Below are 14,708 nucleotides of genomic sequence, written 5' to 3' on the forward strand. Positions count from 1 at the left end.
CACGTGTTAACTTTCATCTTGGTGATAATGACCGGCGGTTCGTTTAAAATAGTATCAAATTGGGCGGTTCTCACAACTTTCTTGCAGTACTCAGGCCCTGTTTGTTTCCATCAGCTTTTTTTAGCCCCTGTCATATTAAAAGGAATCTTATCATTTAGGAATATCAAATAAAATTTATTTATAAAACCTTTTTGACAGATGAGTGCTAATTTGCGAGACGAATCTAATGAGCCTAATTAATCCATGATTTGCTACAGCGGTGCTACAGTAACCATCCGATAATTTCGGTCATTATATTTGTCTCGTAATTTAGCCCCAGGGTTCTGTAGTTAGTTTTGTAATCAGATTTTATTTAATATTAATAAATATCAAGATTCTCTTGAATGTGACATAGTCTAAAGTTTAGCTCCTGGAACCAAACAACCCCTCAGTAATGAACTAGAGTTCAGTTTTGGTTTCTTCCTCTATGTTTGTTGGGCCATGCTTTTTATACTCCAATGTGTTTTGTATTTTTTTGTAAACTTTATAAGCTTCATCCTCGATTGCAGAAAGGCTCACAAAACTTGCCTCCTCGCAAACATATAAAATAAAAGACGAAAGAAGATGTACCGGATAGGTCGATCTATTCAAGCTGAACAGAGCACTCTCCAGGCTGCACAGGATTAGGATGCATCAGAAATGTTTAGCGCTTCTCCTGCTCTCCTCTGCACGCACCATTTTCTACGCCGAAGGAGAGCGCTTCTACGCAACCCTTCTCGAGAGCAGATGTGTCACGGAGACGAGGCCTGGTGACAAGGACAGGGAGAAGAGGTAGTCGAGGCTATCTGAAGGATCGTACTAGGCTATGGAGTCCGTGGCTCTGATGCACCCAAGAGTGGCGTACTGTACACCGTTTTTCTGTCTGACCGTGTTTCAGCAAGGCACAAACAGACTCTAATAATCTTCTCGTTCCATCCTTCATTTTTCTCGAGTTACTAGCCATCAGGCCATGACGGCTGGCTTCACCAATGTAATTTATCACAGGTGCAGTGTTAGGTTGTTGCCATTATTTCATCACATGTATTCGACACTCTTTTGCAACAAGTAGTTAATCCGGAGAACCCTCTGATGCTCCGATTTCTCTCCCCTTATTATTCAACATGTTGTATATATTTAGTTGAGCTGTTTATAAGCTGCTCCTGCCTCAACTGCAGAGAATTCTCCTGAAGCTTATTGCTCCATCACAGTTGTCTTCTAGCCCAACGAAGGCAAGAAATACAAACATACAAGACGTGATAGGATTAGGATGCCTCGGCCATGTCCACTCAGAAGTGCTCTGTAGCGATGTGTAGGATTAGGATGCACCAGGATCGTGACTATCTGTGACTATCTGTCAATGGAAGCAGAGCAAGACTCTGCTGTCAGGGCTAAATCCAGACGTAGCACTGCGATCTCAGCGGACGTCAAGCCCACATGCGGATTCAGCTGAGAAAACCCACGGCACTGTGCAGGTGACCACCCTGTGTCGGCTAGGCTTAGTGTCGGCACGCGACAAGTACTGCTGCAGGGTGTCTGTATATGGTAATCTATTTCCTCCCAAATTGTTTCGTCGATTATATTTCAAACTCACTGTTTCCTAGCCAGGATTTGAGACCAGGTTCTGTTACTCTGTTGCGTGTTTGGATTGTTCCAAGACAAAAGAAAACTTAGAAGGAAAAAACATACCCCATACGCGGGTTCAACTGTTTGCTTCTGTATTTGGACCACAGATCTTCATGAACAATAACTCATACTGCAGCAAGCTTTGATAATGTTCTGATTCTTTCTTATTCTTTTTCTTCAAGAAAATAGCAATTCGGCTATGCCTTATGTTATTTATCACTTCACGCTAAAGGCTCCCTTCAGCCTTTTCTGTTATGTTCTCATTAGTTCGTCGCCTCATTTTATCGCATGCCATCAGCATCCTTTTGCGGTCACTAGTTAAATAGAGTACCACTATCCTCATTCCATGTGATCTCTTTCTTATTAGCTATACTAGAATTTGAAAATGAAAATATCAAAAAGCTTACTTTGACAATAATTTCTCTTACACGAATATATATATATATTGATATAACTTTCATACACAAAACAAATAGGCATATAGTTTTATTAATTGTTAGTCCAGATTTATAAGTTTGGAATTTTCAAAACCTAACAAGCCCTAAAAAAGGCACGGAGGGAGTAGAGAAGTAATAATAACATAAGCTACCCTTTTGTATTCATCTGCTGAACCACTGGTAGTAGTCATTGTAAAGCTACCACTGCAAATTTTAGTATGGATCATCAAAATTATAGCGCGCGCACACACAAAGGCAAACATATATAAGTCAGCCAAAGTAGGTCCAATATATGTCGCGCTCTAGAAACCATAGCTGGAAGCATTAAACTTCCTGCCTCTCTTCAAGTTCAACAATGCCATCTGAGCCTTCACTCTTCCACCTCTACTAACTCCAAGTGTCTCCTAAATTTAGAACTCTTTCACTCCAGCTGTGTATGACTTTTAAGTACTCCATCTTCATGGTCATCGATGGTCGGTCTCCTCTTCTTCCCATAATCCTCGGACACTCAACCTTACTTTCAAATTCGGTAACACAGCCCACAACTTGGTATAGACTTAGGAGGCATCGAGAATACATTTACCATACAAAGATGAAATAAGCCTGCCATTTTCCAGGGTGTCCCAAAGCACATCAACCCGACAAAAATGGTGGCCTTGGCTAGAAGTCGAATACCGCAACTTCTAGGATTCGAGTCCATTTATTATATTTTGTAAGCCTATGGCTATCTATCAGGGGAAAACGAGGCTCTCGCGAGCTAAGCGGCTAGCAGAGCGTGAGCATGCTTTTAGGCGGCCAGCCCAGGTTCGGGTCTCGCTACCTCCTTCTTAGTGCAATGCGGGGTGCCTGTCTGCCTCTTCCCGTCGTGTGTTTTTTTTTTCTATCAGGAAAAACAAGTAAGTGGTTCATCCATGAATTCTCATTACTGTCACTCCATTTTCATGATGCATTATCATTTGGGGCATTTCATTACATTCTGGAGTTCGACAAATAGATGAGTGCTTATTTTCATGTGCACATAATTATTTCTCATCTTCATTAACTAGATAAGAATGTTGGGCTCTGATGCTACTGAATATATACACCTTGATCGGAACAAGGATAAAGATCTCTATACTGTTATTTTGGTAGTTTAAGGTTATAATGGCATAGATTAATTTGAAGATTATGCACTTAGATAATTAACTTAATTGATTAGAGATGGGAATCCTTGACTTTAGAATGGTGCTCCAATGGGTTATTAACACATATTAGATATTCATAAATTTAGATACCAAAGAGTTCAGAGTGTGGGACGACAAATTTTCAGTATCAGAGAAGGACAACCGAAGCTCCCAAACCTCTCCTTGCATTCCAAATTTAAATTAGTTCCCTTGACATGCAAGTATTTTGAAGGATCCAAAAAAAATGAAATGTTCCAGTGTGGGCCACCTGGTAAGAAGGATCGAAAAACTTGAAACCCTAGAAATTTTTTTAATATTTTGATAGTATCGCCAACAAACAGAATGTGGGTAATTTGAAGTGAAGTGAAATGATCCATAATAAAAAAAATAGGGGTGCAAATGAGTGACTCCTTAGTGTACCTTCAAGTAGACCTAATTACGGACCACCCGACCCGCTAAACCCGACCCAACTCGTCTAAAAAATCCGACCCGACCCGATCAAGTGACGGGTCGGGTACATGCCAAAATATTTGATCCAAAACTCATAAAAAACCCAACCGACCATGTCATGGGTCGGACATGAGTCAACATTTTTTGACCCGAAACTCGAAGTGACCCGATCCGAACCCAACCCAACCCGATAAATGATCAGGTCTACCTTCAAGGCTCCAACTCTTCTTAGTCAAATATTTGTATTACTCTCCAAGTGGGATCCCATTTTGGAAAGAGCTTCAACTGAAATGGAAAGTGCTTCTTTCAAATCATCAAACCTGAAAAATGAAATCAAAGCATACGAACGAGAGAGAGAGTACCCCGGCCTGATCATACGAGGTCATCGAAATCAAAGCTCCCAACGTGGAACAGAGATAAACCAACCATCACCGGCCTGATCAGAGAGCATTCCGCCGAGCCTAACGGTCAAAAAATTCGAAACCCCGCAGTCCGCGCACCAGGTCCATACACCGAAACCATCCCATCCGTCCATCTGGCTCGCTGGAACAAACGGACGCCCGGATGCTACTCTCGTTCCACCGGCTCGCCAATTTCGAACCCGTTAAAACCCCCGCCGGCGTCGGCGCGTCGCCCTCCCCAAAAACCATTTAGAGCCGTAGGCCGTAGCATAGCACCACCAGGCACGCACGAACCCTAGGAAATCTACCCAGAAATTCCACCCGAATCGGGGCTGTATCGTAGGGAGTAGTCGTCGCGGGGATCGGACAGGCGCAGATCGGGGAGGAGCCGAGCTAATCGTGAGTAACTCTGCGGCTTCTTGGAGGATTTTGGGGGTGGTTTGGTTTTGTTGCGATTTTCCGAGCTGTTTGGTGATGGGGTTTTCCTCTGGTTCTTTCCTTGCAGATCTGCGGAAGGGTAAGGTTTGGCGTGCGGAACTCTGAGCGGCGCGGGAATCTACCAGAGGTAAGCATCGCGAAGCGGGTAGGGATGGGGATTTGGTTGGTTCTTTGGGTTGGTTTTGCTGGTTCGCCTTCGCCCCCAATCGCTCTCTTCAGAAGCGTTTCTTTGGGTTCTTTATGTGCGAATCCCAGGGAAGGTAGTAGATTGAGGTGGGATTATGAGAAGAAAGATCGCGAATTAGGTAGCTCGGATGTTTCATGAGGCAATTTCTTCATGCTGACGATGCTTATCCATGGGTCTTGTCTGCCCTGCGTCGTTCTTGCAGGAGGTAGGCATCTTAGAGCCGTAGGAAAGAGCAAAAACCTGACCTGGACCGAACAAGGTGTGTGTGTGTGTGTGTGTGTGTTTTTGGTGCATTATTTGTCGATGTGATCTCTGAATTCTACTTGCTAATTTGGTCCAAATAATTGTTGCATGGATACAGGAGAAATTTCGCGCATAGTCAGGAGAAGAACGACAGGACTCACACCAAGAACAGAAAAGAGCATAATAGCTGTAAGGAAATTGTGGTTCCTGCGCCCATTTATTGATCTGATGAGGCATTTATATGAACCTTGCATCACTGATGTGCTATATAAAATTCTTGCAGAACTACAAGATGCCTGAAGTGAGGACTGCTACCAGGCCGGCCCTCGCCGACATCTCTGGTGGTGGGTTCTTTATCAGGAGGCTGGCATCGCCAGGAGCTGTGCTGGTGAAGGGTGCTGTCAAGCCGCTGGCTCGAGAGGCCCGTACACCGTCCAGCAACAAGGAGAATGTGCCACCAGTGGGGGCTTTTTGGACTGCACCAAAGAAGAGGAGCCTCTTACCTGACTGGTACCCAAGGACCCCACTCCGTGACATCACATCAATCGTCAAGGTGATGAACTATTTACTTACAGTGTATGCAATGTTCCCTTAATTATGTACCTGCCGTGACCATTTCGAGTTCTCTGGTTTTGTTGTGTTTGGTGCATGAACTGTACTCTAGGATATGCCACAATGTCCCAATGTTGGAGTTGATGTTAGTCATTGAATTCGAAATCCTGGTTAACGGTTACCAAAGTAGTCTAAGGTGTAGATTAAAGGAATGAGCCAAGTCTTACCTTTTTTTCATTAATGTGATACTGTGATTCATATCAAAAGATTCTTATAATTCTAATGATCTAGCAATAATTTTCGCACAAGGCATAACCTATTCTCTTTTGTTCTGTCTTACTTGTCACTAGATAAGACTTGGCAATATTCACAGAATGGTCCGGTGAGCAATAATGCCAATTTTTTATCTGAATACATTTACTTCATGTTCCCTTATGGTCATATTAACCCCAGTATATTAGAGCTTGAATATTTAACCAATTGTATTAGAGGTTCACTTATCGCACGACTGTATTGCTGTACTTGTTTGGTTGTAGAAACTAGGCACTGCAACTACAAGATTGCACATGTCAGTCTGTTCTATTAAGAAGTATGTGTACGAGATGCAACAATTGGCATTTATGATATATGTTCCTAATAGCGAGTAAATTTGCCTGATATTAGAGGTTCACTTATTGCATGAATGACTGAATTGCTGTGCTTGTTTGGGTAGAAACTATCCACTGCAATTGCAATGTTCCACACGTCATCCTGTTCTGTTAAGATGAGTTACGACATACAACGATTGGCGTTAATGATCTAGCTTCATTATAAAGAGTGGATTTGTGACCAAAGGTTATGTACAAGTTCATGTTTAAAAGTTGATAGAATTTTAATTCAGCTGTAGAGGATCTTATTTGCAATGGCCTGTCTTCGTTGCTGCCAAAATATCCATTCATTTAACGTGACCTAACTGAGATTCCTATAATCACACAGTCCATATATTCGATGGAATGTCATCCTTTGTCACTGTTTTGCTGGTTTTGTCATCTTCATGGCTTGTATTATGAAAATATCTTCATGGCTATGATAGTTTTATGTGTTGACAATGGAATTGTTGAAATTACTAAAAGTGATCTTATTGTGTTCAACTGAAATCTTTTGCAGATAAAATAAGCAAGCTTGAAGTATGAATTAGTAGTACCCATACATGTAGACAATATTGCTTTCCATTTTGACAGTAATTTAGATTCTCAACAAACTTTGCTTCATGTTCAGAAAATTGTGATTTGTTCATTTGTAGTCATCATTTGCCTGTGATGTGCTTTTTTTAGAAATATATTAGAGGTAGTTTTATATTGCTATTTGTAAAGTGGGTCAAAATTTGTTTGTCCATTGTTCAGAGTAGGCAGGAAAATAACTCGACCACAGGGACAGCAGGAACATAATATTTGTTTGGATGTTAGATGCATACCTAGTTTGGATGCACTGAGTTGTGTTCCCTTGGAGATCTACTGATGTATTAACTGCAAAACTTGCAGGCTCTTGAGAGGAGAAGTCGCCTACAGGATGCTGCGGCTCGACAGCTGATCCAGTGGACAGAAGATTCTTCTGTGGATCCAATAACTCCAGTACAAGCAGAAAGCACGCCAACAACTGAGGAAACTCAAGCTGTTGCAACCCCTGCAACTTCTTTGGCCGATGACAAGCTGAAGACATATTCTCCATCTGACTGCTCCTTGCAAGCCACTCCATCCAAACCAAATGATCCAGCTCTCTCTGATCTCATGGAGAAGAAACTGTCCAGCTCGATAGAGCAGATCGAGAAGATGGTGAGGCGAAACCTGAAGAAAACTCCGAAGGCCGCTCAGCCTTCCAAGAGGGTCGTGCAAAGGCGCATCCTGATGTTCATGCGATAAGCTGAGAAAGCTCTGCTCTGCATGGTTTCCTATCGTCTGCGGCTTTCTTAGCCGCTAATCCTAACAAACTTTGTCCGCCTCGCCTGAATCACTGCTGAGCTCTCTGCTTGAGGACCTGGGGGTACAGGGCTTACCTAGCTCTCTGCTTGAGGGCATATAGCATTATGGTCACTGCAGTTTCTCTACGTTTATAGCTTCAACTGTGAATAGCCTTCTCTACGTCTTTACTGGAACATGAATCACTGCTGTGCAGTCATTTTGGTTGTGACACATTACTAATTCTTTTGTATCAGCAATGTAGTTCATCCAATGATAAAACCAAAATACGTGACAGATATTGATCCCAATAGAAAAACGGTGGACCATTACTTTGACAGATTGAATACTTTTATCGCCAAGTTTTATTGGCACTTTGTCGGTGACACTATTGGCTACATTGCATTGCTGAATCGTCGCTAGCATGACATGGCGAAGTTATCTGAAATTTGTTTTGAAATAGAATACAGCTTGGACTTTTGAACTTGTGGTAGATAACTAGTAGATATGATGTTGCCTCCAGCATCAGCAACCAATGCTCCTCCTTGCACATTTGACATATCACTCCTCCACTTCCAACTTTCCAAGACATCAAAACCGACACAAGTAGGATGTGAGTGCGCAAGAAGATGATCAATCCAACGTGGAGGGACGATTAGAGCTATCACAAATTCACAATCACTCGACTATTCAAAAATTTTTATTAGCGGAATCTGATCTTCACCGATCACGTTCACGCCTCTCCGAGACTCCGACCTCCGCCAAGGCCAACGGGCAACGGTCCAGCCGCCTACGAATTCGAAATTCGGGACGGCGCCCACGGCCACGGCCCCACGGGCCGTCACGCCGGCCCGTCTCGGCCGCGCGCACCAGGCCCGTACACCGGAACCATCCTGCCCGTCCATCCATCGCGCGTCGTCACACGGACGTCCGGATGCGGCTCTCAGACCACCATGCGGACAACCGGGCATCTCATTGTCCGCCTCGCCATTTCAAATCGAGCAGGCTAAAGGATCCCGCTCACGCCGCAGCCCCCTCAGTCCTCACCCCACACTAGTTCCCCAGCAGCCACCAGAGCGCAAACCCTAGTAAATCCGCCCAGGTACCCCACCCGAACCAGAGCTGTATCGCGGGGACTAGTCGCCGCGGGGACCGGATCGGCGCGGGCTGGAGAGGAGCGGAGCAGATCGTGAGGTGTTTCCTGCTGTTCCCCGGCGGCTGTGTTCTTGCATTTCGTTTTTTCGAGCGGTTTGGTGATGCGGGGTTTCTCTTGGTTCTGTTCTTGCAGATCTGCGGAAGGGTAAGGGGTTTGGAGGCGGATCAGGAGTGGAGGGCGCCTGTTCTAGGTGAGAATCGACGAAATGCTGGGGGTTCGGCTGGTTGGTTCTTTGGGGGGATGTTTCTGCTTCGGACCCAATCGCTTTGTTCTGTTGCATTTCGTGAGTTGTTGTGGTCTGGAACCCTGGAGAGGTGTGATTGATTGGAGTAGGAATGTGGGCAGAACGATTGGGGACCGGATGGTCTTGATGTCACTGATGGTTTTCTTGGGGTCTAGTCTGATCCGTTGGCCTCGTTTGCCTTGCGGCTTTCTTGCAGGTATCGTAGAGTCGTAGGCTCGGGCGTGCCCTGGATTCTAGTTTCCGATTTCATCCGAAAAAAAATCTTTGCATTAATCCACGGGAAGAGCAACAGGACTCAGGGCACGTAGATCCAGGAGAAGAGCAACAGAAATCAAGAAGCCAAGAACAAAAGAGGAGAAGAGGTAAGAAAAACTATGATTCATGAGTCAATTTGTTGACGTCATGATGCATTTCGTGGGTTATTCTGGCATCACTGTCTCACTGATGTGCTATAAAAGCTTCTTGCAGAACTACAAGATGCCTCAAGTGCGGACTGCCAGCAGGCCGGTGCTTGCCAGCCACTCTGGTGGTGGGTTCTTTATCAGGAGGGTGGCATCGCCGGGAATTGTGGTGGCAAAGTGCACCATCAAGCCGCTGGCCCGACGGGCCCGGACACCATTGAGCAACAAGGAGAATGTGCCACCTGCTGGGGCTGTGAAAGCTGCGCCAAAGAGGACGAGTCCCCTGCCTGACTGGTACCCAAGGACCCCACTCCGTGACATCACATCTATCATAAAGGTGCGGACCTGTTTCCTTGAACTGTTCATGTGATGTTCTCCAAATTACCCGTAAATGTAGTGATTATTTTGTGCTAATGTTGAGTTTTATGGTCATTTTGTATATAGTGCATGATCTGTTCTTTAATATGTGCTACAATGTTAGAGTTTTATGATGACCAATAGTGTGTGTTGTCTTTCGAGAAACATTATTGATCTTGAATCCAGAATGCCCCTTGTTACCAAAGTAGGTTCTGGAGTGGAGTTGCTATTGAGAATCTAAAAACCCTTACAGGACTGATGTGCAAGCCTTACACATTTGTGTCTATTATATCACAGTATCCATGAATTCAGTTAGCCTGTGTCCCAATTGCTTGAGTAAGAAGGACAGTAGCATGAAATGTGGTCAAGCAAGCCTTACCTTTCATGCTTAATGCAGTGACTACAACAAAAAGTTAGTGTAATTCAAATCAATGTTTTCAAATCGAGCGACTAATCGCGATTAATCGCGATTAATCGACCTTATCGGTCCAGCGTGCTCGATTAGGGTCCGCGACTCGATCATGAAGCCTGATCGACCGATCGACCGACTAATCAGCGATTAGAGGCGATTAATCGTCCGACTAGGGGTGTTCTCGATCAGGTTTGTGTAACTGGGCTGGATTGCTTGTGGGCTGGTGAGAAAATGAGAGGCCCAAAGCCCACTAGGGTTAGAACTTAAGAGGCAAGACTGGAGAGGCTCCCAGCCAGGCAGTCACCATTTGCTCTATATTCAGTGCTAGACATAGAAAACTAGACACTTTCTTGGCCTGAAATATATATGAGAATATATACTAGTACTTCAGGACTTAACTCCTATACTATATATATATATATATATATATATATATATATATATATATATATATATATATATATATATATATCCTAAATGTCCTGGACGACTAGGGTCGATCAGACCCGACTAATCGACCCTAGTCGACGACTAATCATGATTAGTCGTTTGGTCCACCCATTGTTCGATCAGATGATTAGGCGATTTAAAAACATTGATTCAAATGACATGGTAATAATTGGTTCTGGTTGTAATGAGCACCCTTTTTGTACTGTCCGCTTGGATCTTTCTATTCTCATTTTTAGGTAGGAAGCAATTTAAATGTGCTTAAAACTGGAGAAAGGTTTAGTGGGTAACAAGGCCAATTTTTAAAGTTTGGTTTTTGCCATTTAATCTATGTTAAGTTTCTTACTTTGCAATCTTTTATAGTGTCAGTAATCCAGTATCGTGTAGACTGAGTAAACTATTATGTTAAAGATTCATTAAACACAGGTTGCAGTACTTGTTTTAGTTGTAGAAGCTAAAGAATCAATAAGCTGCACATTTCAGAGTTCTTTTGACTTGTAATAAGTATACTTCAAGAGTTCAGCAACAACTTTATTTGTATAGGACACTTTTATAGAGGATCTTATTTGCGACAGCCTATCAGACCTATGTTGCCTCCCTTTCTCGCTTCTGAGATGACATAGTAAAATCATATACATGGATCCATTCAGGATATTTGCATCTTCAGTTCAGATTAAAATCACATAGAGTGCTCATTTTGTTTTTTGATGTATTCAAGATATTTGCTAGAGCATTGTATTTGTAACTTTTCTTCAGTTTTGACCTTTTACTTGTTCATCCATCATTTAGGTAGTACTATGGAAGTATCTTTATGATGTTGCTAATACAATGTAAAGCAACTTTTGCATGCTGTAATTCTTGATTTGAAGGCTAATATGATATCCATTGGAAATGGATTCTTTTTTGCGGATAAGTAATAATACTTCTGCCAGAATGCCAGATAAAGAATTATATGTGCAGTCACTGTTTTCTAAATCAAGACATAGAGTCACTGTTGCTTACCACATTGATAGTTAATTTCGATTTTGCAGTAACTTTTGCTTCATGGTCAGCAAAGTTTGTTTGTTTCTCGCTAGATAATTATTTGCCTCAGATGAGGTACCTTTCACTTCTTTAAGATAGTTCATACTTTTGTTTGCTGATGTGCTTGAAATTTGCTTCCACTGTTACTGTAGAAAAAAATGTATATGCATATGCATACCTAATTCAGAAGCATCAAGTTATGTTTCCTGGTTAATCAGCTCCTTTACTACTTGCTATTTGCAGGCCCTTGAGAGAAGAAAACGACTACAGGATGCTGCAGCTCAGCAGCAGATCCAATGGATTGAAGATTCTTCACAACAGGTGGATCCAAAAACTCCAGTACAAGAACAGAATGATCCTCAAAGCACACTAGAAGCTCAGGAAACACTGGGTGCTGTTGTCACAAACCTCACAACTTGTGTGACCGAGGGCAAGCCAATGGTGTCTTCTTCTCCACCTGACTGCTCCTTGCAGACGGTTTCATCCAAACCAAATGATTCATCTCTAGCTGATCTAATGGAGAAGAAACTGTCCAGATCAATAGAGAAGATCGAAAAGATGGTGAACCAACAACTGAAGGAAACTCCGGATCAGCCTTCCAAGGTGGCTGTCCAGAGGCGCACCCTGATGTCCATGCGATGAGCTGAACCCTGCTTGGCACAGCAATGGTTCTCCTCTATCTGCTGCTTTCTTAGCAGCTAAGTCGAAGCCTAATTTTGTATATGAACCACCAAATGAGGCATGGTGCCTGCACAGTTTTGCCTTTAGAGAGTGTCTTCCTGGTTCTCTGCACTGGGGGTAGGCTTGGTGTGCTCCTGGTTCTCTGCTTGAGGACCCTGGTAGTAGGAGGGTTGGGAGGGGCTCTAGCCTCTGGCGCTTCAGGGCATGATTATCTATGGATAAACTTGCCATAGTAAGCTTAGTGCAGTAAAACTTTATTTGTATCTTCTCTACCGACCAGAAAACGAATCTTTGTACGTCTTTTTGTTTGTAAAATGTGGCCTTACTACGTAGCAGTAGGATAGACTATTGGATCTTGATGGAATGGTGTTGTTCGGTTAACTAAATAGATAGATGCTGCACAGGGCCGTGCCGGCAAAAAATGGGGCCCTGTGCGAAATTCTAAAGTGAGGCCTAATATACTAGCCAAATAGAACAATTAAATATTAAACATACTATAGTATATATATATATATATATATATATATATATATATATATATATATATATATATATATATACATATATATAGGAATGAAATACATCAAGAATCGTACCTATTTATTCTTAGTTTTATAGTTTTTACTGAAACAACCTCATTCTTGTCGGGTTTCTTGATATGAAATCTTCAATGATAGACTTATAATCAATCTTCTCCAATATGTCACTCTCAAGTGCTATCATGGCCAAATCATTAAGTCTTTCTTGGGTCAGTGTAGAACACAAGTAGGACTTTAGTAGCTTCAATTTAGAAAAGCTTCGTTCTGCTGAGGCAACAGTCACAGGAATAGTCAATAGAACTCTATATGGGATAGTTGCATTTGGGAAAACAATCATGGTGCTTCAGAAACTTTAATATCTCAACAGGGTCCATATTTTCTTTTGGAATGAAATCTTGAAGAAATTTCAATTCGACATATAGATCATTAGCATCAATATCTGATTTTCCATCTTTTGAAAGGGCAGCCTCAAGATTTTCACAAGAAGATTTCAGACTCTGATTATCCAATGACTGTAATTCATCAGAAGTAAATAAGAAGCCAAAATTCTTTTGGTAACCTTGATACTGCTCAAATCTCGTTGTAAGTGAAGAAATAGCTTGATCAACAATAGATAGAAAATAGCTGATTCTAAATGATTCCTCTGGAGATTGAGTTGAAGCATTTGTGTCATCAGGGTTCTCATCAAACTGTCTCTTTCTTTTAATTTCTCGTTTCTTGCGAAATGTTGTACCAATATCCATGTCAAGTGCAATTCCTTTGGCAACCTCCAATGCCTCTAAGAAACCAGTTTCCCTATACCCTTTGAAGAAAGAAATCAGCCCTTGCACTTTCTCAATAGCAACATCTATAAGCATATCTTTTGCCTGCAATTGTTTGCTTACTAAATTAATGGCATATAATACTTCATACCTTAGCCGATTGCGTGATTCCGTGATGGCCTCTGGCCTGATCGATCGGCCTACACCCTGCCCTGCGGCTCTGACCGTCGCAGCGTCGCCCACTCGCCCGGGAGTCGGCAGTGACGCCTGGCGCCTGACCGCCTGTGGGCGGTCTGCCTCGGCAGGGCAGCGGCTCGGCGAAGGGCCCAGGAAGGACGGCGAGTCTGCAGTCGGCGGTTGAAGATGAATCGGCACACAGCAGCAAAGGAGACGATCAGACGAGCCAATGAACAGGCGGTCATGGCCTCGTGGGCAGTCGTGGGCACTAGGCAGGCCTGGACACCTGGTCATGGGCTTTAGTGGTTTACTTTGATCATTTGCACGTTTGGGCCTGTAGAAAGGAGATAAGTAGTTATACTACTTAATGGGCTACTAGAAATTTTTGGGCCCCAGAATTTTGGGGGCCCTGTGCAGCCGCACGGGCTGCACCCCCCTTGGGCCCGGGCCTGATGCTGCAACTATGACTTGCAACAGCATGAGTTATTCAATTGATATAGTTTGGCCTGCTTCTGATTCCTGATTTACTTTAAAACAACAGATTTTTGTTCTGCGTGCTTTACTATGACTTGTTTTTTGGTTTGCTCGTTTTATAGGATCCAGAATTCCAGATACCTTCAGCTTTGTGCCAGCTTCTGGTTTCTCTTGGCTGGTTGGGTGCTCCTGTATCAATTGTTCTTGTCTTTCATTTTCTTAGTGCGCAGAGTATTTGCCCATGCCCCCTATTACATTTCAAATACCACATCTTGGAGATGTGATGAATAATTTACGTTCACTGGGATTTGGTTAGCTGCAACAGCTGGTTCAAATAGTCTTTAGTAACCTGGTTGTGGGAGTTTCTCAGGGCAGAAAACCACCTTCGTGCAGCTGGTATCTTCACAATGGCGCTTGTGCAGTTTGCTGTAACCTTCTTCATCGACCTGGCGCCCTGGCGGTATGTGAAGCCATCAGATACTCAGATCCCGTCCGCCCTAGTGTGAGGGCCAATTGCTCGTAGCATTCCGGTATCTTGATGGCTGCTCTCTGTCAGTACCCGAGATGATGGATGATATCAACTTGGCCTG

General features: G+C 43.1%; 3 protein-coding genes across 6 annotated transcripts; 2 read left to right on the forward strand and 1 right to left on the reverse strand.

Annotated features, from left to right (window-relative positions):
* The first annotated feature begins 4,664 nt into the window (after positions 1 to 4,664).
* LOC120656262 (protein POLYCHOME-like) lies at positions 4,665 to 7,786 on the forward strand. The gene is made up of 4 exons (XM_039934301.1): positions 4,665 to 4,976; positions 5,079 to 5,149; positions 5,244 to 5,513; positions 7,033 to 7,786. Exons 1-4 carry the CDS (start codon positions 4,868 to 4,870, stop codon positions 7,408 to 7,410), a joined length of 828 nt encoding a protein of 275 aa, XP_039790235.1. The 5' UTR covers positions 4,665 to 4,867; the 3' UTR covers positions 7,411 to 7,786.
* Positions 7,787 to 8,459: 673 nt separating this feature from the next.
* LOC120656264 (protein POLYCHOME-like) lies at positions 8,460 to 12,568 on the forward strand. Of its 4 annotated transcripts, none has more exons than XM_039934304.1 (5): positions 8,460 to 8,640; positions 8,735 to 8,792; positions 9,043 to 9,208; positions 9,305 to 9,584; positions 11,730 to 12,568. In XM_039934304.1, exons 4-5 carry the CDS (start codon positions 9,324 to 9,326, stop codon positions 12,126 to 12,128), a joined length of 660 nt encoding a protein of 219 aa, XP_039790238.1. In that variant the 5' UTR covers positions 8,460 to 8,640; positions 8,735 to 8,792; positions 9,043 to 9,208; positions 9,305 to 9,323; the 3' UTR covers positions 12,129 to 12,568. The 4 variants fall into 4 exon arrangements, with proteins under 4 accessions (XP_039790238.1, XP_039790240.1, XP_039790237.1 ...); XM_039934306.1 differs by having other exon boundaries at positions 9,139 to 9,208; XM_039934303.1 differs by having other exon boundaries at positions 8,461 to 8,640; positions 9,315 to 9,584.
* On the reverse strand, positions 12,568 to 14,092 carry LOC120656263. The gene is made up of 3 exons (XM_039934302.1): positions 13,619 to 14,092; positions 12,764 to 13,501; positions 12,568 to 12,596 (listed from the first exon to the last, which is right to left on the reverse strand). The coding sequence occupies exons 1-2, from the start codon at positions 13,936 to 13,938 to the stop codon at positions 13,009 to 13,011; spliced, it is 813 nt and encodes a 270-aa protein (XP_039790236.1). The 5' UTR covers positions 13,939 to 14,092; the 3' UTR covers positions 12,568 to 12,596; positions 12,764 to 13,008.
* Between the last annotated feature and the right edge of the window lie 616 nt (positions 14,093 to 14,708).

This window comes from Panicum virgatum, chromosome 1N, assembly GCF_016808335.1.
Source record: "Panicum virgatum strain AP13 chromosome 1N, P.virgatum_v5, whole genome shotgun sequence".
NCBI lineage: Eukaryota > Viridiplantae > Streptophyta > Magnoliopsida > Poales > Poaceae > Panicum > Panicum virgatum.

Bases quoted from the DNA above. Each gene is read 5' to 3' on its own strand.
- LOC120656263 (XM_039934302.1), bottom strand. From the start codon at position 13,938: ATGACCAGGTGTCCAGGCCTGCCTAGTGCCCACGACTGCCCACGAGGC. The intron at 13,502-13,618 runs GTATGAAGTATT...CAAAGGGTATAG, and splicing joins GAATCACGCAATCGGCTAAG to GGAAACTGGTTTCTTAGAGG.
- LOC120656264 (XM_039934304.1), top strand. From the start codon at position 9,324: ATGCCTCAAGTGCGGACTGCCAGCAGGCCGGTGCTTGCCAGCCACTCT. The intron at 9,585-11,729 runs GTGCGGACCTGT...TGCTATTTGCAG, and splicing joins ACATCACATCTATCATAAAG to GCCCTTGAGAGAAGAAAACG.
- LOC120656262 (XM_039934301.1), top strand. From the start codon at position 4,868: ATGCTGACGATGCTTATCCATGGGTCTTGTCTGCCCTGCGTCGTTCTT. The intron at 4,977-5,078 runs GTGTGTGTGTGT...GCATGGATACAG, and splicing joins CCTGACCTGGACCGAACAAG to GAGAAATTTCGCGCATAGTC. The intron at 5,150-5,243 runs GTAAGGAAATTG...AAATTCTTGCAG, and splicing joins CAGAAAAGAGCATAATAGCT to AACTACAAGATGCCTGAAGT.